The 27271-nt window shown below is 40.5% G+C and overlaps 1 protein-coding gene across 1 annotated transcript; it reads left to right on the top strand.

Moving 5' to 3' along the window:
• Positions 1-9587: 9587 nt before the first annotated feature.
• On the top strand, positions 9588-26363 carry GFPT2 (glutamine-fructose-6-phosphate transaminase 2). The gene is made up of 19 exons (XM_018081163.2): positions 9588-9628; positions 14232-14339; positions 14966-15064; positions 15774-15899; positions 16463-16521; positions 17017-17151; positions 18580-18641; positions 19585-19664; positions 19932-20049; positions 20725-20888; positions 21387-21482; positions 21588-21685; positions 22026-22146; positions 22302-22459; positions 22596-22710; positions 23314-23441; positions 24145-24312; positions 24735-24896; positions 25517-26363. Exons 1-19 carry the CDS (start codon positions 9622-9624, stop codon positions 25559-25561), a joined length of 2049 nt encoding a protein of 682 aa, XP_017936652.1. The 5' UTR covers positions 9588-9621; the 3' UTR covers positions 25562-26363.
• The last annotated feature ends 908 nt before the right edge of the window (positions 26364-27271 follow it).

Here is a 27271-nt window from a genome sequence, read left to right as displayed (position 1 = left end):
TTTGGCAGGAGTGAAAAATTCTTTGCATGAGTAAAAGTACAGGAGTGCTGCAGCCCTCCTGATGTGGGCACCAGGCCTGCTGCTGGCCTGGCAGAGCTCTTAGACAGGTTCTGCTTGGAGCTCTCCTTCCTCAGAGTCTGTTTCTTCCACTCTGTAGGCTTTTCATCCATTCCCACCACCTAGATTTGTTGCTCCAGGCTTTCCCTCTTCAGGGGGGCAATTGCATCGTCTCAGCTTCCAGCAGCTTCTTTCTAGAGTGTTTTCTAAGAGATCCTGTGCCCCAAGCCTGCCACAGGATCCATCCTTCCCTGCTGTGCTACTTCCCATTATCCTTCAGGCAACAAATATTTCCTATCTTGTTGCACTCCTGTGATGCTGAGCCCTGGGAGGGCCTGGGCTCTGCTCCAGGGCCAACAGCTTTATGACAAACACAAGCAACACCATAACAAATAATGGGCCTTGGAGAGACCTCTTTTCTGTAGAGCAAAGGGGAGATGGAGAGAGAAAACAGGCACGTGAAACCTTTTCTTGTGAAACCTTTTCTTCTAAAATCTTTCAGCACATGCTATGGATCTGCTACAAAGGATGTTTCAACACCAGCTTCTGGAAGCTGTGCTGCCCATGAATGAGGTGGCTTACACACACCTTAGCCTGGGAAAGCCTTTAAGCCTTATGTAAATACAGGGTAACAAAACTGCTTTGCCTGGGGCTTCGGAAGTGTTGGGTAAACTTCTCTGGAACTGGGGGACTCAGTCGTTTTAAGAAAAAAAAAAAATCCCTGTTTCTGCTTCTCATTCTCTGTCCCCTGGGATTTCCAGGCTGTGTTAGGTGTTACCCTCCCATGCAGACAGGGGGGAGCAGACTCAGTGTGTCACAGCAGCCTTGAAGCAGAAGTGATGTCACAAGAAAGCTTTGCCTGTATCCAGACAGGATGATGACTCTTACCAGTCAGGCCAAGGACTAGTTAAGCCCCTGGCAGCCCACATCTTGAGTCTATATGTAGAGAAAGTGCTGCAGCTTGTTGCTTCACTTAACATCTGTGCTCCTCTCACTGAGACAGCCAGTAAACAAAGTGACTAAGAGACAACGGAATTGGGATTTTTTTTCTGTAAACCAGAATCTGTAATTATGGCAGATGATAATCCTCCATTTCTTGGAAAAGGCAAAGATTCTTATCTGGGATTTCCTTAGCATGACCCAATTCCAAAGGCAAATGACACTTCATTGAAATCACTGCAAAGCTGAAGTAGCAAATTTCTGCTCCTTGGTGCCGAGGGTGCTGGGTGCTTTCTTGTGAACTGACACACTTCCCTTTGGTTCCTAACATGGAAATTCTTATTGAAAATCCAGTGGCAGATGCAAAACAGACTGTGAAGCTCTTCCTTCTGCCTTCTTTACTGCTGCTTGTTGCAAATGAACTCAGAAGGTATGTGATATAAAACATGGTGGCTCCTTATTTGAAAATTTCTCATGAACTTAAGATGGTTTTAGAACATCCAAGTTAAACCTGCGTTCTTTAGAAGTGATTTCAATTTTTCATGGCAAGTGGATTCATAAAGGCACACACTCCTGTTAAGTGTTGGTAATCTAATTCAACACCTATCTGTGTTTGAGTTAATTTAAATGTAATCAAACTGTATTACAGCAACATATCTGAGGCCAAGCTCTGAGCCTGAATTGACTGTGTTGCATTCAGATCCCTCTTAGGCTGCAGCAATGTTGTATCTGTAGCTGTAAAAGCACCAGTTTAAACATTGCTATGGTTGGGAGACTTTAGCATTACTTCCCTCCAAAACAAGGGCAGAGCTGTCATAGCTTGTAAAGCCAAAAGAGACTTGTGACCATCCCGTGTCCTGCTGCAGGACCTGGGGGTAACTGCCTTGGTGCAGAGTTGATGTCCTGCAACATGATCTCTTAGGGGGGTGGAGGAGAGCCTGGTGCAGCTGTACAAATAAGGGATTTAGTTGCTTTGGTTTCAAGTTTGCCAGCCAGTTTTGGTCAACTGAATTGAAAAAAAAAAAAAAATTGTCTTTGCTGTCAAAGTGCACAGCACATAAAAAAAGGTGTCAGACCTGGGCTGAAATTACATGTTATAACTGAGGTAGAGAGTTTTTTATGAGTAAAATCACTTCATTTTAAGAGGTAACTAAAATACAGAAAACAGAAACATCTGTTCCTCTTTAGTTTTCTGGCAACTTTCTTTTACATCTGCTCCCCAAATTCTTCCCTAAATTTTGTCCCAGTTACCATGACTTAGTACAATTATTTTTTTCTCTTTAAATTGTAGAAGCAATAGGAAGCATTTAAGAAATGTGCTCAGTTTCAGCACACAAGTCAAAGCAGCACAGTTAAAAGTGGAGGTACTACCTTTACAGATAAAACCATCCTTGTCCCTCTTGCCCAGATGCAATGAGGTAAATGGTAGGTTGACTGAAAGCAGAAAATTGAGTTTTGAAGCAAAACATTGTCCTCAACTTACCCCATCTGGTATGTTCACACTAAAGGATCCAGATCCCAATCACAATACCACAGGAACTTTGGTTGCTGAAGGCAACTTTACAGTGCAAGAGCATAAATATCCTCAGAGGAATGTCACCCTTTCATGCATCTCATGGGATACCCTAAACATGAAGTTCTAAATCCATGTAGTAATTGGAGCTGTTAGGAGTAGATAGAGTCCATCTGAGTGAGTGAACCCCGAAGGGGCTTTCTAATTTTACTGTAATATAAAAGTCCTGTGCTTAATAGAAGGAAAACTATATTGAGGGGGGGAAGAAAATACAAGGAATTTTTACTGGCAATAAAACAGTGCAATTCATAGCTCGGTCATAAGAGTTGTTTCACTGTGTAGTTGGCAGAAGTTGTCAGGGACAGATTTGGGCAGCAAGGCAGAGGTAGGTGGTGTGGGACGTGCACTTGAGGTGATGCTGTGGGGGAGCTGCCATTTCACTGCACAACTTTTCCTCCATTTCATGCCAACTTAAGGGTAGCATCCTGCACACTTTCACAGGTTGTACAGCACTGTTTTTGTTAATTTATCAACATGTGGCTTCTACTCAGTGGCCTCTATCACCCTGTCCTATAGCAATACTACGTGTCAGGAAAATAAACCTGTGCCCTGCATAATTTTTCTTAAGTGGGTCCTAGTCCCCAGCATAGAGGAATTGCACAAAAAACATTTTGCATGTGTCTGGTGATAGAAAAGTTGTTCTGGAATCCCCTGTGTGCAAATGCGCCCCAACCTGATTTTCACGTCAGGCAGATTATGGCAGATCTAATAACCCCAAAACTCTAGAAACAGAGATACAGATGGGCCACTGCCAGTGAAAGAAAATTACTGCTTCTATTTAACCATAGTTTATGCCACTTTTCTTGAATAAGCTGCCAAAAGAACAAGATCATAAGCTGTTACAAAAACAACTTGAAGAAACTGTAGCTGTGATTTGTGTCAAGCTCATAAGGAGAAATATAGAATCTGTAGGCAAGAGTAAACACAGCACAATAGCTGCGACTCTGGGACAGAAAATAACCCACCTCTTAGAACAGTTTTCTTCAAACTTGTATCAGTTGCTAAATAATAGCATCACATATCTATCATAACTCTTAAAGTATTTATTAAAGCTGGGGAAACCCTGGTCACATGTGTTTGGACTCAAGGTACTTTACTTTCAGCCTGTTTTAAAATAAGGAGTTACACTGCATCTGCAATGTTAAATACACCAATTCTGAAAATTACTGTTGTTACTTGAATCTGGCTCTCTCCTATTTATTTATTTTAATAACAGATGGGAGAAAAAGGAGAAGAGGTGGTGTTTAGGTTCCCAGTATGTAGTCCTTTGATGCCTATCTTGATTAGAAGGAAGTGATAGGGACAGCAGATTTGAATGTGAGGTAAAGCCAGATGCATCTTGTTATATGGGCTGCTTTTAGAAACCTGGATTTGTTTTCTTTCAGCCTAGAACTGCTGATAATTGGAGCTGTATGGAAGCAACTCATATTCCAAGCACTTTTCTTCCCTTCAGTCCACTCCAGCTGCTGCTGCAGCAGCTTCTTGGTGGGCAGTAGTGACAGCAACAATGTTGGGAGTGAGATGGTGAAGAAAACTGGACTGTTATTTAGCCTTGCTTTGTGGAGAACACAGGTATGTGTCCTGCAAAACAACAAGTTTTAATTTGCAAAATCAGAAGCTTCTTGCCAGAGAGCTGTTTAAAGGGCAAACCAGAGGGCAGCCAGCAGCAAAAGTGTTTTCTAGCTTCAGAGATATTCTTTTCAAAGGCCAGTGTAAATCCTTGAAGCATTAAAGCTGTGAAAACAAATCAAGAGAAGAACAGAATGAAATTGTTCTTACCACAATAGCAAGGTTCATATGCTCAGAAATAAAACAAACCAGAGCAGTGCAGAAGTTACACTTCACCCTGCTCTGTGGTGTTGAGTGAGCCAGTGCAGCTGGGGAGGTGCCGAATTATTGCCTGTGGAAGGTGGTTGCTGCCAGGAGGGTTCTATGGGAACTGGGGAGGGAGTGTGAGGCTTTCCTTCAGTGGAGAAGGAAGAGGTGATGCTGTGGCTGGTGTGTGGTGTGATGTAGCTGTATGAGCCATATGGAGCAGCTGCAGCACCTTTTTGATTCTACAACCAGCTCCTTCCTCAAACACTTCGATTGAAGTCTTGTTTTGGTGCATTACTGGAGAGAATTGATTTCTTGTAGTGCCTTTTTTTTATCTTTGGCTTTTAAGCTTTTTGATTTCTTAAATGGGCATTCTTTTCCCAGCTCCTGTGAGAAGCTAACTTTGCTCCCTCCAACCCCAGGTAATCTGAGAGAATCTTGTATTTATGGAAAATATTGAGTAGATGGTCCTGATCCCCAGAAATGGGGCAGGGGAGGGCAAGTATGCAGAGAGTTGCGTTGCTCTGTCAGCATTTCTCACTCTTGCCCTGAAGGACCACACAACATGCTGAGAAAACTAATCCAGCACCAAGAGCTGGCTTGCTTGAAGAACCTACAGACTTTTCCAGGCATTTCTTTTTCTCCCTGACATTTGCCTTTAATTTGTTCGCAGCTCCCGTTAAGAGGAATTTACATCAAAACCTCAGGAAACCACTTAATGCTCTTTAAAACAAGATGCTTTAGATCAGTTGTTATTGAATGCGCCTTTGTGTTTTTAAGGTATTTAAAATAGAGTTAATTAGCTGGATTGGTTTTATATTGCACATGTTCCTCATGATAATTCAGCCGAAAAGCCATCACTGAATTAAATCAAGGTTACCTAATTCTCAGTCATAGGTGTGATGATGATTCACATTTACATGTAACTCCTCCTAGCACACATAATTTTTATCATTTCAAAGACAACCACCTGGCAGTGACAAATGACCATCAACTCTCCCCTGTTCTCAAATTAAAAGCTGTTAATTACTATTACCTACTTTTAAACTGAAAATACCAGTTTCTTAGCCCTAGACAGATCCTAAGTGAGCAGGTAGTTGACACCTCCAGCGAGAGAACCATCAATATGAGATTTTTTTTCCTCTCTTTTGAACTTCTCAGCAGAAGAAAGGTGTTGCTGTCTTCACTTCAAAGACACTTGCTGATTGTCTTCCAAACTGGCTGTGGAGCTGAGATGGATGTGGAGGGTGGCCTTTCCTCAGTAACTGGGTCCTGTTCTGGAGCACAGCAGCACTCACCATGCACAGCCTGACCTCCTTCACATGCCAGCAAGGTCAGCCCCCTTTACTTTTGTTTATCCTACTGGAGAAATTCAACTTCACTGGAGTAACTCCTGGTTAACTGCAGTCACCGTTATCAGACTGGGAAGAAATTGGAGAGATCCAGATCAACCCAGATATTCTTAAGAGCCTTGGTAGGGAACAACTCTGTCCTATTTTGTCAAAATTAAAGTGATGGTGAGTGTTCAGATTTTCTCAATGTTTTATGTATTTTTATTCAGAGTAACACGCAAATATTGCAGAAGTGCAGGAGCCTAGTTGAGGAAGATGATGATCTGTAATGGCTACTTTTGGGCCCTCAGCTTTCACATTTTGAAGCAAGAAAAACACTAAATATATAAAAAGTAACATATTATATAATTATATCTAATATTTAAATATATAATTATATCTAATATTTAAATACATAATATAAGCTAAAATAATGGATTGTCATTGTTAACGTAAGAACTTGTGCTGTGTATTCTAGTATGAATCTAGCAATAGCAACAGGCTGTTAGTTCTCAGAAATTGTTGTAGCCAGTCAACCAGTAGTCCAAAAAGGGCAATTTAAAAGGAGTTTTATAACCCAGCTATAATCATGGAAGTGCAGGAGCTGGAAGGGACTGTCATTTGGTCACCCCTCATCTCTCACACCACAGTGATCATTCACTCAGTGATGCCTCACAGGACAGGGTCTACTCCAGCCCAGTCCCCAGTGAAAGGGCCATAAACCAGCCTCTGCAGCCTGTTCCATTGCATAACTGCTCCTCCTAATTTTTTCCTGATATTTATCATAGTTTTTCCCTTTTGCAGTTCACATCCACTACCTTTTCCTGCCCCTGTTTGCTAATGGGGGTGGTTTGGTCCTCTCATTCCCTGGGACAAGTGAATTCACTGAAACTCCTCAGCAGGAAATTCAGTCCCCTTGGATGTCCAGGAACAAGGAACAGACCAAGGTGTTCAGATATGTATCTGAACCTCTTGAGTATGCAAATGCAGTTTAGAATATCTGTCCTTAAACTGCTACTGGCTGCTTTTCTGGGCAGAGCATGGATCCTGTAAGAACTAGGAGCTGTGTTAGGCTCAGAGGGAGCCTAAACATAAATCCCTTCTCTTTCCAACCACATGATGATTTTCATTGCCTTTTCCTAATGCCCCAGGTAACTTCCTCATTACCTGATGCTAAAACAGTGATACAGTGCTCTCCATACTGTGCCCTACTATTTCCTACTTCTAATTTTGATCACTTCTGTGAGGGGAAAAAACAAAAAAGATGTAGTTGGGCAAAAATTCCTGATTCTTACAGTGTCACTTCAGATTTATGTTCAGACTTTGGTGGAATTTGCACCACTTGGCCTCTTTGTTGCCTGTCTCTTCTGGCAGGAAAATGGAAACCTTTGATTTACAAACTCTTTGTCAAAACTATCTGTTTTGTTTTGGGTTTTTTTATGTTCTCCTGAGAAGAGCACTTTTCCAGAGTACGGCAGAATTGCTGGATCCTCTTTGTGTTGAATACTTTAAGTGATACTTTCACATATTTTGGCCTTTAGACTTTAAGAAGTTGTAAGGTGAGATGGGATCAGTTTGATTCCCATCCCACTGGGTGCTGTAAGGTATGTCCTTCGAGCCAGACAAACCCACCAGTAAAAAGAATTACTGTACTCTCTAATGCACTTCTAAAAAGTCACAGAAAAAACCAAATGGCATCAAACAGATGTGTCTGGGAAGTGTTGACTGATAAGTTATCAAAGTGACGCATTAATCACTAATTAATGCAGTTCTTACTAGCAGTTGAGTCTCATTTTTGTTTAGTTTTCTCCCTGGGAATGTCACATGGAAACATGAAATGTCTTGCATGAGTGGAATTTTGGGCTCTGGCTCGTGATCTTTGGCAATTAGTATTGCAGTGATGTTGAAAAAAAAAGTGTTTCTTTCCTACTGTCTGCATCATTCATTAGTTAAAATGCATGTTTCACAAGGAGAAAGTAAAAAGTTTACCTTAATTGTATACAATTTAATATAAATAGATATAAATAGCAGTGGTACTTATCACACGTAGCTGTGATTAGGAACGTCCCCCTTTGCTCAGGCTGCACTGGGGGAAACAAGATCAGAGATTACTTTAGAGGAGAAGCAAAGTTACCCAAACAGACAAGAAAAACTGGAATGGAGTGTCAAAATGACTTGCTTGATGTCACATGGCAGACCAGTGACAGAGCTGGGACTGAAATGGTGACAAATCACGGGCCTGTTTGGTCTTATTCTGGGAGACTGGGGGAAGGAAAACAATAGTGGTTTTTACTGAGCATGGTGTCATAGCTGTTTCGCACACACAGTGAAAAATACACTTAATTTATTCCTTTTTGGAAACTAATTTAAAGCAGAGTTTTAACACTGTTTTCTTTAATTTTATGACTTGAAAATATTTATAAATCTTGGTTTTAACCTTAAAATTGAGACATCCTTAAAGTGACACAAAAAGGATTTTTTGTAGTTGAAATGTTGATGTTCCAACCTTTATCCTTCATTCAACCTCTCCATCAAGAGAAAAAGTGAAAAAGTTTGAAGGAATCACTACTTTATGTAAAAAATTACCTGCAAAAAAATGCAAGAGAAAATGAACCACTGAGTTCTAGATTAAATAAGACACCTTTTGCTTGAGCTTCAATAACTCTATGAGATAACCAGGATCACGTCTATAAAATATTTTGGTCCTTTTTAATAAGGAAGAAAAACTATATCATGAAACTTTGTGTATTTTTAAAAATCTTGTTTGTTCAAATAGCAGCTTGAGCTACTTCTGTGCACACTGGCAGTCCAAGTGTGCTGCAAGGCACTTGCTTTAAAAGCTGCTTAGAGGAGGATCCCTGGGATAAGAGACAAGTTTCAGGCGTACCCTGAGGAAAATATTGGCCAGGCTTTTTCCTCATCCTCGTGGTGTCTGCCTCTAGGAGAGAGGCTGGCTGGGGAAGCAGAGGCTGGAGGAGGCTCCTGGAGCAGTTTCTTTCTTGCCAAGTACATGCAAGAGACCTCAGAGGCTGAGCAGGAGCTTTGGCTCTCCCTTAGGTGGAGCCCAGTGGCCACGTTCAGCTGAGCACGGGCTCAGGTGGTGCCTGTCCTGCCTGTGCAGATGAACTGGGCTGCTGAGTGTGTGTTTGTAAATGCTTGTGGCTGAAAGGGGGGCACATTCCCCTGTCCAGCTCAGAAAGGGGCTGCCCAGCCCCTCTGCCTCAAGCCAGGCCATGTTGCCCTGACAGGAGGAACTGCTTTCACCACCTGTCCTGCTCCTCCATGGAACTGGGAGGTGGAAAACTGGAATTAGTGCACAAAAAACGCCCCTTATGCTGTCCATGGACACACAGCCAGGTCTCACTGGTGTTACTGCCATGTCAAAAATCCCTGAGCCAGCCTGAGTCACCTCATGGCATGACATAAGGACTTGAAATTCATCCTGTCTTGACAGGACGAGAGGACACAACTTCAAGCTGCGCCAGGGAAGGTTCAGGTTGGACATCAGGAAGAAGTTCTTCATGGGAGGGGTTGCCAAGCATCGGATCGGGCTGCCCAGGGGGGTGGTGGAGTCCCCATCCGGAGGTGCTCAAGACACGACTGGACGTGGCGCTGAGTTGACAGAGTGGTGATCGGTCCAAGGTTGGACTCGATGATCTTGGAGGTCTTTTCCAGTCTTTCGGATTCTGTGATTCTCCGTGTGCGGAGCCCTGCAGACCTCCCCGCAGCCCTCGCAAGGGTCGGGCCGGGCAGGGGCAGGACCCGACCGCCCCTCCGGGGCTGTGGCCGCCGGGGCCGGGCCGGTGGGCGGGAGGCAGCCGCTATAAGAGCCGGAGCGCCGGCCCCCGAGCCGGTCTGTGGCCGGAAGCTGCGTGTTGGGAGCGGGGAGGACCGTGCGGTGCCACCATGTGCGGTGAGTGACGGGCCCGCCAGACAAAGCGGGCAGAGCCCGGCGCCTCCTCTGCCGGGGTGCGGGACAAGCGCCGCTTTGTCCCTGAGCAGAGGGGCGCCGGGGCTGCGGGATCGCTCGGGACTGGCATCCCGTTTGGAGGGTGGGAAGGAGAGGGAGCGCCTGGCAGGTGAAGGTGAAGCCCCTTCACCCGCCCCTTCTCCCAGGGAGAGGCGGTGGTCGGTCAGTTCCCCCCACTCTCCCTCCTCCGTGCCCTCCGTGCCTGGCGCCTTGTGATGGGAATCGCCCTGTTCCCAGTGCCCGGCTGCTCCGGGGGTGTCCGGCTGCGTGGATAACCTCTGCTCCTCCTGGTCCCGCTGCCTCTGAGGAACGGGCTGCTGGAGGCTCTGGGCTCTGTCTTTCCTAATCCAGGACTAGATATTAGTCGTGACTCATTTCCCAGCTGCGGCGATAGCGAGAGTTTTGTGGTTTTCAAACAAAGACAGTGAAGGAGCCTAATTCTTAACTGATGTGCCTTTATCCACCTTCCTTTAATGAAGATGAGATGGTGAAGATAATTCCTACGTCATGTATACAGTTGCTTAGATACACTTTGGATCAGATTAAAATCAAAGTGTGGGTTCAGAAGCTGGTAATGCAATTGTATTTAGCTACAGAGGAAACTTCAGTGAAACTTTGCCTATCCCGTCACTGACATCACTCAGGTCTGGAAGGATACTTCTCTTGAAAGCAGAAAAATTTGCACTTGTACTTAGTCGTCATGAACAAAACCTCTTTTGTGAGATGCAGACTGAAAGTGAGTTGAGTTACTGCTCCCAAAATTGTGCTTTCCGAGTTAGATATCTTTTCCCTGCCTCCACATCCTATTTGATTGTAACCTCAGAAAGAGCAAGGAGCTCAGCAATCCTCTTTCTCTGGAATGGAAACACGAGGTGATATTGTGTGAGCTCCTATTGTTTGAGCTCCTACGTGACAGATCGCTATCAGTGAGACAAACTCTGGTGTCTTCTAAACAAAACCCCTTCAGGTGAGAGACGTGGCTCAGTGCCTAAGCCACCCAAAGGTACTGATGGCAAGCACTAAGCAGTGAGACATGTAGTGGTAATGTAAAAAAAAAATTGCGAATCTGGACTGTGTGATGATTGGGAAATGAGGGTGTTAACAGGGTTTAAAGGAGTTTGGTGAAACGTCTCACTTGGGGTGGAGTAACTGAGTCAGTACGAAATGGCAAACAGCAGCAATCCATGAAGTGCAGTGAGAGTAGTGCTAGGGTTTTTTTTCCTGTCAACTTTTAGAGACCATTTATGTGACATTTGTTCTCATTAAAAACGTCCCCCAGCTTGCTAGGCTGATCTGCTGTAGGAAGTGCAGGAGCTCTTGAGATTGCAACCAGTAGTTTCTAAATTACTGTTTTTGTTGTTTTTAGTTTTGCATATCTTTCCTGGTTTAAGTGCTGATAATGCAGTCTACTGTGTTTTGTCTGACTTCAGGTAGCACATGAAGATTTATATACACTGCTTTATGTTTTGAACATATGTAGGTCATAAATTAAGCTATAAACATGCTCTTAAGAAAACAAAATTGAGATGTTATCACACTCATATGTAAGCAGACAGTATAGCAAAATAATGCGGGGTTTAAAAAACAGTTAAGATGCTCTTAAACTGATGATCTACCTATTTTATATCAAATTTATTTTCATCAGGATGTGAAGTTCGGAGTGGGACTTTCTCAAGGCTAAGTTTCTGGCACCAACACTGCTTACCCCAATAGAGGCACAATTTTATTTTTTAAAAAAAATAAATAATTTTGTTCAAACTTCAATCATAGGCTGCCCCCTTCTTGATTTTGGTGAAGTCCTGCTACCGCAGGAGTTCTTGTGGAATTTTCCCACAAAAAAAAAACAAACCAACAACTTTTCCTCCTTTTGATGCTCTACTTGCAATCCTGAAAGGGGAAATATAAAGGGAGAGTCTGGCTTTCAGTGTTTGCATCTGATTGAAGCTGTTTTTAGTGATGTTTTAACAACCTTCTGTTTCTGCTTTTAGTTTCATTCTAAAGGTAAGCCATACATGATCGACCTAGTTCATGCTTCTGTGCAAACTCTGCAAGTACAGAAAGTTATGAACTAGATTTGCTCAGATCAAGAGAAAAATGCCCTAGTAAAACACTTTTTAGATGCTTTCATTGGATTTTATGTTTATATGTACTTGAGTGTCCTCAGGGGGGAGCAAGCTCAGGAAATGGGTTCTAATACCTTGGGGAGGTCATTAAAAAGTAACTTGCTGGCATCACAAAACTCTTATCATGAGTATGATTCAACTAGGATTCAGTCATACTGGTGTGCTTCCAGAAGGAATGAAGCTACAAGAAGTCTTTATCAGAAGTTGTTTCTAAATAAGTTGAGTAATGTGCTTTGAATCTGACCAAAATAATGACTGAGGAGGGAAGAAACATGCAAGTGGATAAATCACAAAACAGAAACGTATTAGAGAAACAGTGAGATTGATTTCCTTTAACTGGAAGAGTTTATAATATATTCCTTGAAGTCAGGCTGCAGCTATTGTTTTCATTGTAAATGGCCTCTGGTGACTTCTGCATCTTCCAATTCACGAGTGTGGAAGTGCAGCTACAATTCCCTGGAAACAAGGATCTTTTTAACAGTCTCAGCACACTGGTAGCATTGTAAGGACTATCCCAAAGGAAGGTTCTTCCTGGAGCTCTCTGTAGTCAAGGAGGCCACATGGAACATACGAGGCTGATGAGTCTTAAATTCATTGTGAAATCTGGCCTAGAAAGTAGAGTTGGATCTGAAGAGAGGTGTGTGGCAATTTTTTGGAATGATGTTGAGAAATTTGTATTTGAAGGAATTGGAGAATACTGCTCTTGAGGTTCGTGGTCAGTGCCAGAGAACAGCAAATATCTGTCCGGGAAAATTATCAACAGGCTCTCAGTCTAAAGTGACTATATAACCAGAGGCATTATTTTTCAAAGCATCCATGAAGAGCAGTACTTAGCTATTGAAATTCCCAAATACCTCCTTAAATGCAACTGTTGTCTTAATATCTCTGTTCACATTGTGTGTTCTAGAAATAATTAGGCTCAACTCCTCATAAATCTCACTTCTAAAGCAAAAAGCGTTTTCCACGCTCTAATCTTTCCAAAGTAAATTCAGAGGCAAATGTAATAGTCTCTTAGTCTCACTGTCAAATCAACAGTATTAACAGCTTATAAACCAGTGGAGTAACCAACTTCACAACAATATTTATAAGGGAGATTTATTGGTGTATCATTATAACAGCTTCTTCACTACAGCCATTTACAGTTCAAAAGCCTTAATTGAACGGGAAGAGGGTGTTAAATTTCAAACAAAGGCTTTCCCTATCTAAAACACTTGTCTGAACTGCTTATCTGTTGAATTCTTGAAGTCTGTTTTTTTTCTAACTGTGGTCTCCGGTCCTGACTTGTTGCTTGAAGAAACTATTGAAATAGTTGTTTCTGTTTCATTGGGGTACAGATTTGCCAAACTTAGTAAAAGAATCTAATGTATCCTTATAAATATCAGAGTCCCAGGAAGAGCAGTAGGCAGAGAAAAGGAATGGTCGTGTTTTTCTTTGCAGGTGACCCTTTATTATACCTTTTCTAAATCTAAAACAACATCCACAAAATCCTTCTAATAAAAAAAAGCTTGTGTACTTTTGCCTTCCAAAAAAAAAAAATAAAAAAAGAATTAGGGTGGGGAACCAACCCCAAAACTAAAAAGGCCTCTTCTTGTTCCATGACTGCTCTATTCAAGAGAAGAGGGATCAGACTTTCAGACTCTTCCAGGCTCTGTTTGCCAAGTAGGCAAGGAGAGAGTTCATGTCATTCCCTGTGATGCCTCTGTAAGACCTGACCTGAGTAGCACGGGGCAGGCACAGGGATCTGGTGTCTCAGAGTTTGCTTTGGCAGCACCATTCTGTTGAGGCAGCGCAAAGGGCGAGTGCTTGTTTTTTGGGTGACCCCGTTTTGTACCTTCTGTTTCTTTCCTTTGTTGTCCTATCCTATTGACTTCTGCCCTTCCTTCATGTTTTCTTCCCTATTCTCTTGCTGCTGAAGTGCCTGTTGTGTGGAGGATTAAGCTGGAGCCTTTCAGAAATGGATGTTGTGCGTAGTACCTACCCATGGGTATTTAAGGCCATGACTTGGATTACAAAAGTCTCCTTGTGTTAGTCCTGGTGAATATATTCCTTCTTTGAATGTCTGGATATGAAATAGATCACAATGTTCCCATTTTCAGCTGTGGTTTTCGTGAAGAGTAGAATTTTTTTAACCTCTCCTCACCGTTTAACTCTTGGTGGGTAACATGAGGAAAGGGAAACTGGCCAGGAAAGTGTATGTTTTGTGTGGTGAAAATGAGGGTCCCGAGTCCTTTATTGTATTTGAACTCTTTCCATTCAAAAACGCATTAGGAGGAATTGTACTAAGTGGTAGGTTGGGTGCCTCTAGGGCTTCTCCTTGATATTAGTTTTAAAGGGTTTTAAATTGAGTCTGAAGGATGCAGATTCTAAAAAAATCTTTGCTTTTTTTTTTTTCCCCCCCTCCTTCCCCTTTTCTCTTTAAACAGGAATTTTTGCTTATCTGAACTACAGAGTGCCTCGTACTCGGAAGGAAATATATGAAACCCTGATAAAAGGATTACAGAGACTGGAATACAGAGGATATGACTCTGCAGGTATGTAAACCAACTCAACAAATTAATTTTTAGCAACTAGGAGCTCATTGCATGATTTTTTTGGGTACTTTCAATGTCTGGCACGTTGGATTTTTCTTTCTTTATTCCACAGATTACCAGATCAAAACTAATTATCTTGATTCTTGGAGTACTTCAGCTTTCCTCAGGACTTTAAATGGGGTGTTTAGCTCTGTAATTAGATGGTTGAGGTTTAGTACACATGAGCAGAACAAACAGGGTGTGAGGAAGAAGATCTCTATACAGGGCCATATAGTTTGTGCCTCGGCCTTTTCTGTGCATGTGAGTCCCAGTGAAAGGATGGGGAAGATTAAACTTGTATTTAAGTTTGAGATGGTTCATTTCATCAGGCAAAATATTTCAGACTGTCCTTAAGCAAAATTTGAGATGGCTCATGTATGTTTTGATCTATGCAGTGGATATAGGCTTCATGTACTTTCATTTGAACATACACAAGTCTTGCAACAGACTTCAAATATATCCCTTTCAAGGATAATTTAAAAAGTATTGCTTCAGTGGTGTGTACTTGTCTGTATTTTTTCAGTCTTTTCTTCATCCAGTGTATTTAATGTTTTAAATAACACTTGTGACTGTGTCCTATATTGCAGGAGTGGCAATTGATGGAAATAATAATGAAGATAAAGAAAGATTCATTAAACTAGTTAAGAAAAGAGGAAAAGTAAAGGCCCTGGAAGAAGAGTTGTACAGTAAGTGTCTTAAAAATGACCCCTTTACTTTGGCCTCCCAGTCAGATATAATCTGCATCTCAGCAGAAAGCCAGACCGTAAAATTGCAGTTATGATTTTGTATCAGAAATAACTGCATTGTGAAATCCAATATCAGTTAAACTGTTTGTGCCCCTCAAACCTGCACTTTAAAAGCAAGCTGATATTTAGATACAGCACTGTGAAATTATCAGTCTACTCTCCCCTCTTTTGGTTGCTTCTTTGTTCAAAACCTGGGCTCCTTTGGTGCTTTACTCACGTGACTTCTGTGCTGGAGGGCTGAAATGCTGAAACATGCACTGTGACAGAATTTACGACCATTTAAGCAGCTGGCTGTCATCACAATCTGCTTTATGCAGTGCTTCCATCTGTGAAGAACTGAAGCTGTGTTTTAATACGTTTACACTATAATTTGTAGTAATGGGGTCTGTTAGCCTGGCTGTTGGTATGGGCTGAAAATGCCCCAGTCTTGGCAAACAAAGTTTTAATCACAGTAGCTTGAACTTTCTGAAGTGCAGTGTGGAGAAAGCAAATGGTTTAAAAAAAAAAAAGCCAGAAGATAACTTTTAGATTTTTGCTTGTGGGAATTCTCTTTGTTTTACTCTGTGTGTGTGTGTGTGTAAGAGAGAGAGAGAGAGAAAGAGAGAGAGAGAGCATTAAATATTCAGTAAACTGAATTTCTCGTTTATAGAACAAGATGACTTGGATTCAAAAACAGATTTTGAAACACATTTCGGAATTGCTCATACTCGCTGGGCAACCCATGGTGTACCAAGTGCAATAAACAGTCACCCCCAGAGATCAGATAAAAGGAATGGTACGTAATCTCTGCAGCACTTGAACTGTATGAATCTGAAATGATTCAATCCACATAGCACATATGTTATTACTAATGTTATGGTATCTATTTTTTATACTGGGGTTGAGCTGTTGCCATTCTGGACACTTTCACAATAAAATATTCTCTTCTCAGGCTAAAGTAACACTGTAAAAAATTAATGAAATCTCTTTTCTGAAAATTGGAAGCTAGTCAAAGTACAACATTCTCTTTATGAAAGGTAAGATTGAAAATGAAGTGGTTAATATTTCCTGGCCCAGAAAAGAGAGATTTCATATAATTTTTTACTTGAGATGGCTTGATTCTCTTCTAATAGGTGTAGTTTAGAACTGCCTTCATGATTTGGAACTGCCTTCATATGTGGTCAGAATTTGTAAGGTTCTGCTTTTGTTCTCCATGTTGTGATAAACTGTAGGTTTGAAAGCTAGAAGAGGTAGTTTTGAGTGTACTCTTAAGGGCTTTTTTGTTCCCTTTATTTTTGTGTTCTGAGTTAAATATCTTAATTATTCACTGCTGATGAATGTGTGTATTCTTCCTTTTAGAATTCGTTGTTATCCATAATGGAATCATCACAAATTATAAGGACCTGAGAAAATTTCTGGTGAGTCTGTGCCAACTTGGTTCTAAAACTAGAAAGTAAATGCTCCACCAACTACTGTCAGATCTTTCATGACTTTGGTGGAACCTGAACTCAAGTTTCTTAATATAATTTATAAAATATTAATGCCTAATAAAAATACTCAGTAGCTAGTGAAGTGCAATATGTTCTTGTAATCCTCAATGTGAAGTATTTATGAGTAGAGTAGCAGTTTGTGCCCTCAGACTCTTTGAGAGGGTGTGTGGAGTGGGCTCCCTCCTGTCTCTTTGTTTCTTGACAGATGCTAAACAAGTCTTACTACATGTCTTATTATGTTATTTCCCAAAGAGACTTATTCTATGACAGGATAAGTCTTTATATTTTGCCTACAGTGATTTCTATCCACTAGTCCAATTTAGTGCTCTGCCTGTGCAGTTTCTAGTGAGAGGCAGCTGAGACTCTTCAGTGCTTCTTGTCTGAGGATGAACAAGCTTTTTACTCTTCTATATGATATTTCAGGAGAGCAAAGGCTATGAATTTGAATCTGAAACAGATACGGAAACAATCCCCAAATTGATCAAATACATGTATGACAACAGAGAGAGTGAGGACACCAGTTTTTCAGCCTTGGTAGAAAGAGTTATTCAACAGTTGGTAAGTGGGATGTTGCTTTTTTCCTGTACCACTTTACAAGCTACTTGTGGGGTTCCTGCAAATTCTGCATTTATGCATTTAGAACCTCTGCAGGAATTCTTAGAAGGTGCTGCAGATAACACTTCTAGGTCTCTAAACAATGCTTAATAGACCAAGAAATGAGATTAAAATTTTGGAGACTTCAAAGGCTTTTCAATGTTAAATCTTTAAATTGTAGCAGCAGTAGGTTTGGTTTGCTGAGGTTTTTTTGTTGTCTGTTTTTTTTTTTTAAGCAAGAGATTATCGCCGTTTTTTAGTGAAGAAATTTAATTAAAAAAAAAATTAATAGGAGCCTCTGGGGGTTGAAATCTTTCATAAAGGGCAGTGTGTTCTTAAAGGCTATTCTGATCATGTTAAAACACTGCTGTGATTCAAGTTTGGCCAATGCCTTGGCTCCCCTATTTGGAACTAGATCTGACAAACTGTACTGATTTCCAGACTGTGAAGTGGGAGTCTACTGTTACTCAGTATGTGAATGCTTGAAAACTTTGATAGCTGCATTGCAAACTTGGAGAAAGCTGGCTTTGTTTCCTTCCCCAGTCCCTGGGCAGATGTTTTCCCTCCCCTTCCTGCAGTTTCTTACACTCTTTTCACCTCCCCTGTCTCCTCTTTAAAGCAGCTCTGTAGGATTCCTTGGAGCAGGGCTGGAATACACAGGGAGTGAAGGCCTGTGTGGGTCAGGAGGGAATAGTGGTGAAGCCACATAGCTGAGGGGAAGGGTGGCTTCACCTGGCCACAAAACAAGGGCAGAACAGCCTGACTGGAGCCCTTCCATGAGAGGAGGGAATGTCACCATCTCTCCTCTGCTTGCAAAGTGTGGGGGCCTTTGCTCCTGCTTTTGGAATACTCCTCCAGTTTGCCAGCTGTGTTAGTACTACAGAGATGTTTCTGGCTTTTGTTCTTGTGTTCTGGATTTTTTTTTGGTGTGCGTTTTGTTTCTGAAATCCATTAACTAGAATTTGCTGCTTAAACTGGAAATAGTAACTCCACATTTTTAGCTGAAAATGCATGATAATGCACTACATGCACATTCTTATTGAAAGTCTTACTAAAAGTAAATGTCTAACAGTCTTCATGTTGATTATGAGTAACATCTCTGACACTTTCATAACCCTAGAAGTTGCTGTTTTTATTTTTAAAGAGAGGCTAAGTGCTCACTTCCTGATCTTTCTGCTGTTGCACTGCTAATGTCCATGTTGGCTTGTTCTGCTCCATGGCCAATTCCTTTAAAGGTGCAGTCTGCCCTCCAGGAAGAGATTCCTGATAGCAGTAAAGAGTGTTCCTTCAGAGCCTCTTCAGGGAGAGAGGCCCCAGTTTAATGGGATGCAACTAATTGAGATAAGCTGCTGAGGATGTCTTTTTTGTTTCTTTTGTTTTCATGGTTTCCAGGAAGGTGCTTTTGCATTGGTTTTCAAGAGCATCCATTACCCAGGTGAAGCTGTTGCTACCAGGTTAGTAAAAGTCCAATTTTATACATTATTCATGCTGTAGGTTAAAAAAGGCTAACATCTCTTAAAGATACTAGAATATTGATGTGTAAAGTGCTTAATTAAGCAAAAGTCAGTGAGTCAATAAAGAAACTCAGCGTATCTTCTGTTTATGAAGTTGTATTAAGAGTGTGCTGGCATTTGTCCTATATCAAAAAAGGGAGAGAAAGGATATTGTTCAATTTTACTTCACATGGAGTAAAGACTGAGATAGGTGTATTCAGGTTGGTTAAAAGGCCATCAGAGTAATAAGTTATACAAATAGTGTTCTATAGTTGTCATAGCACTTATGATTTCTCTTTAAGTTCTACTTTTATTTATGACTTGGAAAACAACTTTCAGGAAATGCAAGGATATTAAAATAGCAAATGAAGTGGCAGTGGGAAATAAAGCCTGTTTTATACTATAACCCAAAAGCCCATTGCTTCTGTGGTCTAAAATAGGACTGCATTAAAATTGTGGAACAGCCAGCTGTACCATCACTCTAGCTGGAGAACATCTTCTGAAATGAACTATTCTATATGTGGTTCAGGTTTGGGTTTTTAGGACTGAGGGTATTTAGAGAAGCTAGTCTTGTACTCTGAGGTGATGGTAGAGGGTGACTTGTCCTTTTATTCCTGTGATTTTTTTTTTTAACAGAGTCTTCAGTGTGGCATGTGACCCACATAATTAAAAAATTGCCTTCATACTCTACAGTTTCAGAGGTGCAGTAATGATTTGGCAAATCTTACAGAAGCAAGCCAAGCTGATTTAACTCCTGCCATGTAATGGCTTTAGGATCATGGTTGAGGAGGGTCTTTCTACTTAGGAAACTAGATGGGATACTGTCTTTCAACTTCACAGATGTCCTTTGACTTCTTTGTGTGCACGTTTCTCTTCATGAACTTTCTTGTTTTCCATTTTGTAGGAGGGGGAGTCCTTTGCTCATCGGGGTAAGGAGCAAGTACAAGCTTTCAACTGAACAGATTCCTGTTTTGTATAGAACATGTAAGTTGATTATTTTTAAGAACTAAAATTACTGTTATTTTATAATTAGAAATTGGGTTAATTGGTCTTTGTACTGTAAAAGTACCAGCTGATGCCCCAAATAGCTTCTTAGCTATTATATTTTTATACTATTGAATGTGCAGTTCATGTAAAAGACCCATCCCCCAAAATACTTGTGTTACTGTGGTATCCTGAACCTGTATAATCTGTAATCTCTGACTTGAACAGAACTGGTCTTGCATTTAAAATATCTGGTTTCTTTAACAGGCAACATTGAGAATGTGAAGAACATCTGCAATTCCCGAGTGAAAAGACTGGACAGCTCAACCTGCCTTCATGCTGTTGGGGATAAGGCAGTAGAATTCTTCTTTGCTTCAGATGCAAGGTAGTAGAAGTATTTAAACTTTTCTGAAAATACTGGTTCTTGTTTAGAAGTGAGATAGTTCTGGAAATCTTATGCTGTCTTGCTGCTGTACAATTGCTTTCTGATAGAATAGCTTTTAATTCAGGTAACTTCATAAAGCCCCCAGGCTCAGGTACTTGAAAAATGTGAAGGCTTGTCACCAGCATCTGAGCTTCAAACAAGTGCAGCCAGCTGCTGACCTCTATGTGAAATACATCCAGTGCAGGAAAATAATTTGGGTAGAAATGGACAATATCAGCTAAATATTTGGGCAGACTGTAGGTTAGTCTGGGTTGTGGTGTCAGAAGAGGAAATAGTGGTGTGGTTCCAAGCTTGGCAGATACCTGGACATCAGATGCACATTTATGTCAGAAACAAGATCGGGACCTTGGCGGGATCCCTCAGGGACAGGGGGAGGCAAGACCAGAGCAGTAGGAACTGATGCAGTGGTTCCTGAGCCGCCTCCTCTGGGTTGCTGTGAGAGTGCAGGAGGAGCAGCAGATGGAGCCATTGCCTTTGAGATGACTCTATCTGCATTTGTGCCCAAAAGGAAGAGACAGAAGCGCGGCTGGAAGTGCTGCTGTGACATGTTTAATTGCTTTACTATTACAAGCTCTGATGTGTCAGGTTTTGTTTTGTTTCTGTTTTTTTCTGCAGTGCCATCATTGAGCACACCAACAGAGTGATTTTCCTGGAAGATGATGACATTGCAGCAGTAACTGATGGGAAGCTCTCGATTCACCGTCTGGAGCGTTCGGCCAGTGATGATCCTTCCCGGGCCATCCAAACCTTGCAGATGGAATTGCAGCAAATTATGAAGGGTGGGTTGAAACATCTGTAAATGAATATCATAAAAGATGGATGGTTACTGTTTGTGAAGTAGATAGGGCAGAAAACTCTTGATTTGTTGTGAAAATTATATTTAGGTTATTTCTACTGGGAGCTGACATTTCCAAATTTTAAGACTGAGAGACGATGGGCAGTCTGGCACTCTATCCATTTTAGCCTTGGAAAAGTCAAAGATGCTTTTATTCAGTTCAGTATTTAGTGAAAATGTAACTAATGTTAACATGTTGTAATTGTTGGCAGAGTTTGATTGTAAACTAAGAATTTATGCAGAACACAAAAGTTTCTTTAAAAACTAATTTAGTTCCCTTGTCAGTGTTGGGAAATGAAACCAACCAACCAGAGTGAATTACCAATCCTCCCTTTCTTCTTGCCTATTCCTAAGGTTTTGTTTAAGCTGATACAGTCAAATTATCTTGCTACAACAGGTTGTCTTAAAAGTTCTCTTTACCATGTCATGCTTTTGTAAACAGGTAACTTCAGTGCCTTCATGCAGAAGGAAATCTTTGAGCAGCCAGAATCAGTTGTCAACACGATGAGAGGAAGGGTGAATTTCGAGAGCAGCACAGGTAACTCAGAGCAGGTGTTCAGGCTGCACTGGGCTTGAAAACTGTAAATATACCAATCAGAAAATAAAATGCACCACTGATATATGCATATTTATTTGTCTGCAGTTTTGCTGGGGGGGCTGAAGGATCATTTGAAGGAAATCAGAAGGTGCCGAAGACTGATCATTATTGGCTGTGGGACCAGTTACCACGCTGCAGTAGCTGTATGTTCAGCCTTGGCTCAAATGCACATGTAACTCTTAATTGCTGGGGTTTTAGACAACAGCTCTTCATTTGCTTTTTCTTCTATCTCAAACTTTGTATTTCATTGAGGGGTCTCACCCTTTTATTAATTTTTCTTTGTGCCATGTTCTTTATTAATGCTCCAATGCCTATTAACTTGCCATGCTAGAAGCTGACTTTTTTCACCTTGGTTTTTAGAGCTCTGGTGAGCTGTTATTATCAGTTTTTCTCATAAGAATCCATTTAGATTATCTCTGACTCATAAGATGCCCAGACATTAATGGCAATAGTAACAAATATTGTGTTGCTGCTTGAATACAGACTCGACAAGTATTGGAAGAATTAACTGAATTACCAGTGATGGTGGAACTTGCCAGTGACTTCCTGGATAGAAACACCCCTGTATTCAGGGATGATGTGTGCTTTTTCATAAGCCAGTCAGGTGAGCTACATTTACTGTTGAGTGTGTGCTGTAAGATTGCTTTCCATTGCATTTTGCACTGTGTGGGTGTGAATACAGTTATGTAGAATTTTATGCTTTTCAGGAATCATTGCTATCCTCTGCCAACCTGAAGTCAAGATGCAAATGTTTTCCAGGTGAAACTGCAGATACACTTATGGCCTTGAGGTATTGTAAAGAACATCGTGCTCTGACAGTTGGCATCACAAACACAGTTGGCAGCTCAATATCCAGGGAGACTGACTGTGGGGTACATATCAATGCAGGACCTGAGATAGGTGTGGCAAGCACAAAGGTAATTGCTGTTCAGTGTCTGACTTTCATGCTTCAGCCCTGTGGAATCCAATTAAAATTTTACTTGTAGCACTTCAAACTGAGATCATATTAACTCTCTGCAGACTTAGCTGTTAAATGTTTTGTTTTGTCTGCAGGCTTATACCAGCCAGTTCGTGTCTCTTGTAATGTTTGGCCTAATGATGTCTGAAGACAGAATTTCCTTGCAGAAAAGGAGACAGGAGATCATTAGTGGACTAAAATCATTGCCAGGTATATTGATATTTTGGGTTTGAGGAGGCATAGGGGATGTTGGCAATGTAAAATACTCCTCAGGGATTTTTCTTTCTCATTTAAGTTTCACTCTCCCCCACCTACTGAAAGGGAGACAATATGAGAAAAATGCACTACTCATTTCTGCACCATTTGCCAGTTTTACAAGCACCCTTCCAAGAAACTTGGCAGGAAGATTGGAATTTTCATGGGCTGGGTTTTCTAATTACAATAAAGTAGTTTTGTATGAGAACTACTATTTGATCTCCTAAATTGACAGTTTGAATTTTTTAAAGCCTTCCACTTTAAATCAGGATAGATAAAAGGAAACTAATTCAAGGTGACTTTAAAACGGATGTTCACAACTTCCTTTAAAAATTCAAATGGGATGCATGAGCACTGCTTAAACCAATAGTTGCTTTAAATTTATTACTGTAAATAAGGCTGGAGAAAATATTCTTAAACTGCAGTCAAAGTTACTAAGTTAGTGGTTGAATTCTATTAAGTGTATTTGTTCTATTAGATAATTAGAACACGCTACTACAAGCAAACTATTTTTTCCAGTTAAAAAAAATTTAATATTTTTTTTCTGTGCCTCAATAGAGATGATTAAAGAAGTCTTGTCCTTGGATGAGAAGATACACGATTTGGCTCTTGAACTGTACAAACAAAGATCATTGCTGGTTATGGGTCGTGGGTATAATTACGCCACTTGTCTGGAAGGAGCTTTGGTAGGAACTTCTCAATATTGTAGAATGTTATTTAAAATGAGATTTTGTGGCTTCTGCAACATAGATTATTTCTAATATTTCATTACAACTTAATTCTGCTGCAGTAAAGCTGTTATCTATAACTGGGAGCATGTAATTGAACACATACATAAGGTGAACCTGGATACAATATCAGTTTCTTGTTTCTTTCACGTAATAAATGCAGCGTTTAATGGGTCTATTTAAAAACCAAAAACCTAACAGTTTACACTACTGACCCATTTGAAAATAACATCAGAAAACCCCAACGTGCTGGTGTTGAGAAGAGGTGCTTGTGAAGGAAACTCATGAATTATGTTATGAGCATTCTGGTGGATGGACACATACCTACCTCTCAGAAGAGTTTGAAGTGTTAAGGGTAGACTGCCAAGGTTGTGCTGGGGGCTTGGTTCTTAAAGTTCCTGTTGATTATTCCAGCTCTTTATCTGCAAATGCATGTGCCTGGGCAAGCTCTGCTTCCACCCACAGCCTGCTGGAAATCCCAGCAGACAGCCCATGTGTTATCACTAATAACTGATCTTTGAAAATACCAACTTGATACCACATGTCTGCATTGAAGTGGCAGAGGTACAACTTTGCTGTTTTGCTTCTTGTGGCTGCTGTTTCTCCTCTGATTTACCAGTAACTTGATGGCATTTCTTTTTTTCTTTTTTTTTTCTTTCAGAAAATAAAAGAAATCACCTATATGCACTCTGAAGGGATCCTGGCTGGTGAGCTGAAACATGGGCCATTAGCCCTAATAGATAAACAAATGCCTGTTATCATGGTGATAATGAAGGATCCCTGTTTCACCAAGTGCCAGAATGCTCTGCAACAGGTCACTGCTCGGCAGGTAGGATATTTAACTACTACAGTGTCAGAGGAAAAGAGATTGTGCACATTGTATTGCTGCTGGCTCTGCCTCCAAAAAAGGATGTACTGCTGATTTTGTTTTAATTATAAAGTTATAAATAAGGTACTACATCTGCATTGTGGGTTGTCATTACAGGTTAAGACCAGCAGTGAAAAAGATAGCATGTGGGTCATTTATTTGTTTAGGTTTTTTTGTTTTGAAGCAAATGGAATAATGTTAAAACTCCGCAAGGTGAAAACATTCAAGTCTCACAATACAGTGAAAGGCAAAAGTCATTAGACTGGCATTGCCTTTGTGAGATACTTGAGTGTCTTCAAACATAGACAGGCATGCTGTGAACCAATATTTCAAAGCAGTTCTAGGTTGGCTCTTCACTTACCAGTGCAAAATTGTATTTTCAGGGTCGTCCAATCATTCTGTGTTCTAAAGAAGACACAGAAAGCTCAAAATTTGCCTACAAAACCATTGAGCTCCCTCATACCGTTGACTGCCTTCAAGGAATCTTGAGTGTTATTCCTCTTCAGTTGCTTTCATTCCACCTGGCTGTTCTCAGAGGATATGATGTAAGTGCTTTCTATATTTAACAGTCCAGTTAGTGCAGTTTTGAACTTCCTCCTACCAGTGTAAAGTGAGAGACCCAGTTTTATGGCATATGTAGCAGAGGACTTTGATAACAGTTAGAGGAGCTTATCATGACTACAGTGGTACAGGTGGCATTTCAGTGCCAATTCTTCAGTTCTGTATTTTTTAAATTGTTATCCTTCTAAAAAATTATAAAGATCATTTGTTAATTTGATTAGTTAAGAATAGATATGGGACTTTTTAGAGAACTAAATCTTCAAATGTGACATTGTAGTTTAACCTAAAATAGGTCAATGCTTTCTACAGCTTGGTTTGCTGATGTGTAGGTGTGTCAGTTTGATAATGATGATGGCTTTGGAGGGGTACCCTGAGCAAAACAAATCTGTATTTGTTAGGAGGGTTTTGGAAGCAAGGATGAATTCAGCTGGAAGTCATTATCTGCAGATCTATAGTCTGTTGTGTGTGTTAATGTGCCTAGAATAAAGCAGAACTCATTAGGAAGTCTGAAAAAACACACTAAATGAACTGTCAAATGCAGAATGTCAGTATTACTCTGTCAGTATTACTCTGTCAGTACTGAAAGTCTGTCTCTTCATTCTAGGTGGACTTTCCAAGAAATTTGGCCAAATCTGTTACTGTAGAATAACAGCCAAGAACAGCTGATGTTTTTGTCACCAGACCTCTGAGTTATACTTGTAGAAATGTATTGTTCTCAATTGATAGGTACATGTTTTTTCTAAAGAGAATGACAGTGCTGACTGGAAAGTGTCAAAAGGATTTACCTTGCAGCTTAAAAAGCTTTTGATGTGCCTTGTACCCAAGTGCTTTTGCTCACAGCAAATATTCCTCTAAGTCCTGGAATTGCCAAAGAAGATAAAAATTGTTTACACACGGTATACTGAATGAACTTTTCTACTGTGCAATATATATATATATGTACAGCTCTCTCCAGAGTAACTGTGAACATTTTTTTTAGCCTACACTACTTAACTAGTTTTAAAGATATAGTATTTATAACTACAATTGTATAGCTTTTTTTTAAGTTATTTTTTTAGTACATTGCTTATCTGTAACATTGTTAATGCTCAGAATGTAAATACTGAGCATGTTGACACTTATGTACAGTTGTTGGGGATTTCTCTTCTTCAGCCTCAAACTGGAAATTTGTTGTCCCTCTTCCTCCCCACCTTTCTCTCCTCCCCTTTACATCTGTGTTTCATATTTAACCAGTCATTTGCAAAGTTATTCTGTGGCTGTAAATTCCCAGCTATGTTCTAAATTTCTGCTTCTTTCAACTAATTTGAACATCTAGAACAACATTTGTTTTCTATGCCACCCTAGCTCTTATTTGCATAACATGTACGGTGCAACAGAATAAGGGAACTGGATGTCTTTCAAGTGATATTTTTGTCTGAAGAGGGTACAATGAAATTACAATGCTATTAAAAGATGATATAGTTCTTCTTGTTTTGTGTGTGTGTGTTTTTGCTTAGTTGGTTTTTGTTTTGGGTTTTTTTAACTTGATGACTCCACATCTCAGATCTGAGATGTTTTCCAGACGTGTACTGACACAGCAGTGTCATCCCTGTAGGTTCTACTGTTGTTCACACCAGCTGTTGATTAAACCTTTGCTTTCTACCTTCTGCTGAGGTAGATGAATGTGGAAAGAAATTTCCTGCAGGTGAAAAGAGACTCTGTGCCTGTGTTTTTACATATGTTGCTCATGGTCATAAAGTTGCCTCCTTGGCCAGGAAAAAGTTGCCATAAACTTGCATTTAATATATAGTATCTAACTCCTGATATTAGAATTTATATAAAACAAACTCCAGCACCCTATACTGGCACATAAGAGAATATTCAGTACATCTTCCAGCTAGGGATAAAGTCCCATTTATTGACATATACATTTGCAAAAGCACACTGTGCTAGCTGTGAACTAACTTCCAGTAGGGAAGTACTTATAAACCTCCAAATAAATAAGGTAGATTCACACATGAAGTCCTCTGCTCTTTAGTGTTCTTTTTTTTTTTTTTTCAAATGGTCAGAAAGCATAATATTTAATTTTTCTACATTTTATTAACTAAAAACTTGACCAGTAAAAGTTTTTTTATGCTGTTCCTCTGCAGGTTGGGTTCTTAATGGAGTTGTTTGAATGCTTGTGTAGGTTAAGAACTTGAGAGTATCACACTGGATTGTAATAGGAGCTACTTATTGGAAACTGGTATAGTACTTTTTATAACCACATAAAAGAGCTCAGATCATAAAGAAAAGCTAGTCTGACCTAGGTCCCAAGAACATGTAACTATGTATCTGACATGTTTTGGTAAGTAATGCAAAGGCCCCTTTTACTCTCTGT

Source organism: Manacus vitellinus, unplaced genomic scaffold (assembly GCF_001715985.3).
Source record: "Manacus vitellinus isolate BGI_N305 unplaced genomic scaffold, ASM171598v3 scaffold_51_pilon, whole genome shotgun sequence".
Taxonomy (NCBI): domain Eukaryota; kingdom Metazoa; phylum Chordata; class Aves; order Passeriformes; family Pipridae; genus Manacus; species Manacus vitellinus.
Note: the sequence above shows the minus strand (reverse complement) of the source record. Positions and strands in the feature narration are given on the sequence as shown.

What these genes read in the sequence shown, in the direction of transcription:
- GFPT2 (XM_018081163.2), top strand. An exon ending in TGGACTAAAATCATTGCCAG is followed by an intron (nt 22,711 to 23,313) that starts GTATATTGATAT and finishes GTGCCTCAATAG; the next exon opens with AGATGATTAAAGAAGTCTTG. An exon ending in CTTGTCTGGAAGGAGCTTTG is followed by an intron (nt 23,442 to 24,144) that starts GTAGGAACTTCT and finishes TTTTTCTTTCAG; the next exon opens with AAAATAAAAGAAATCACCTA.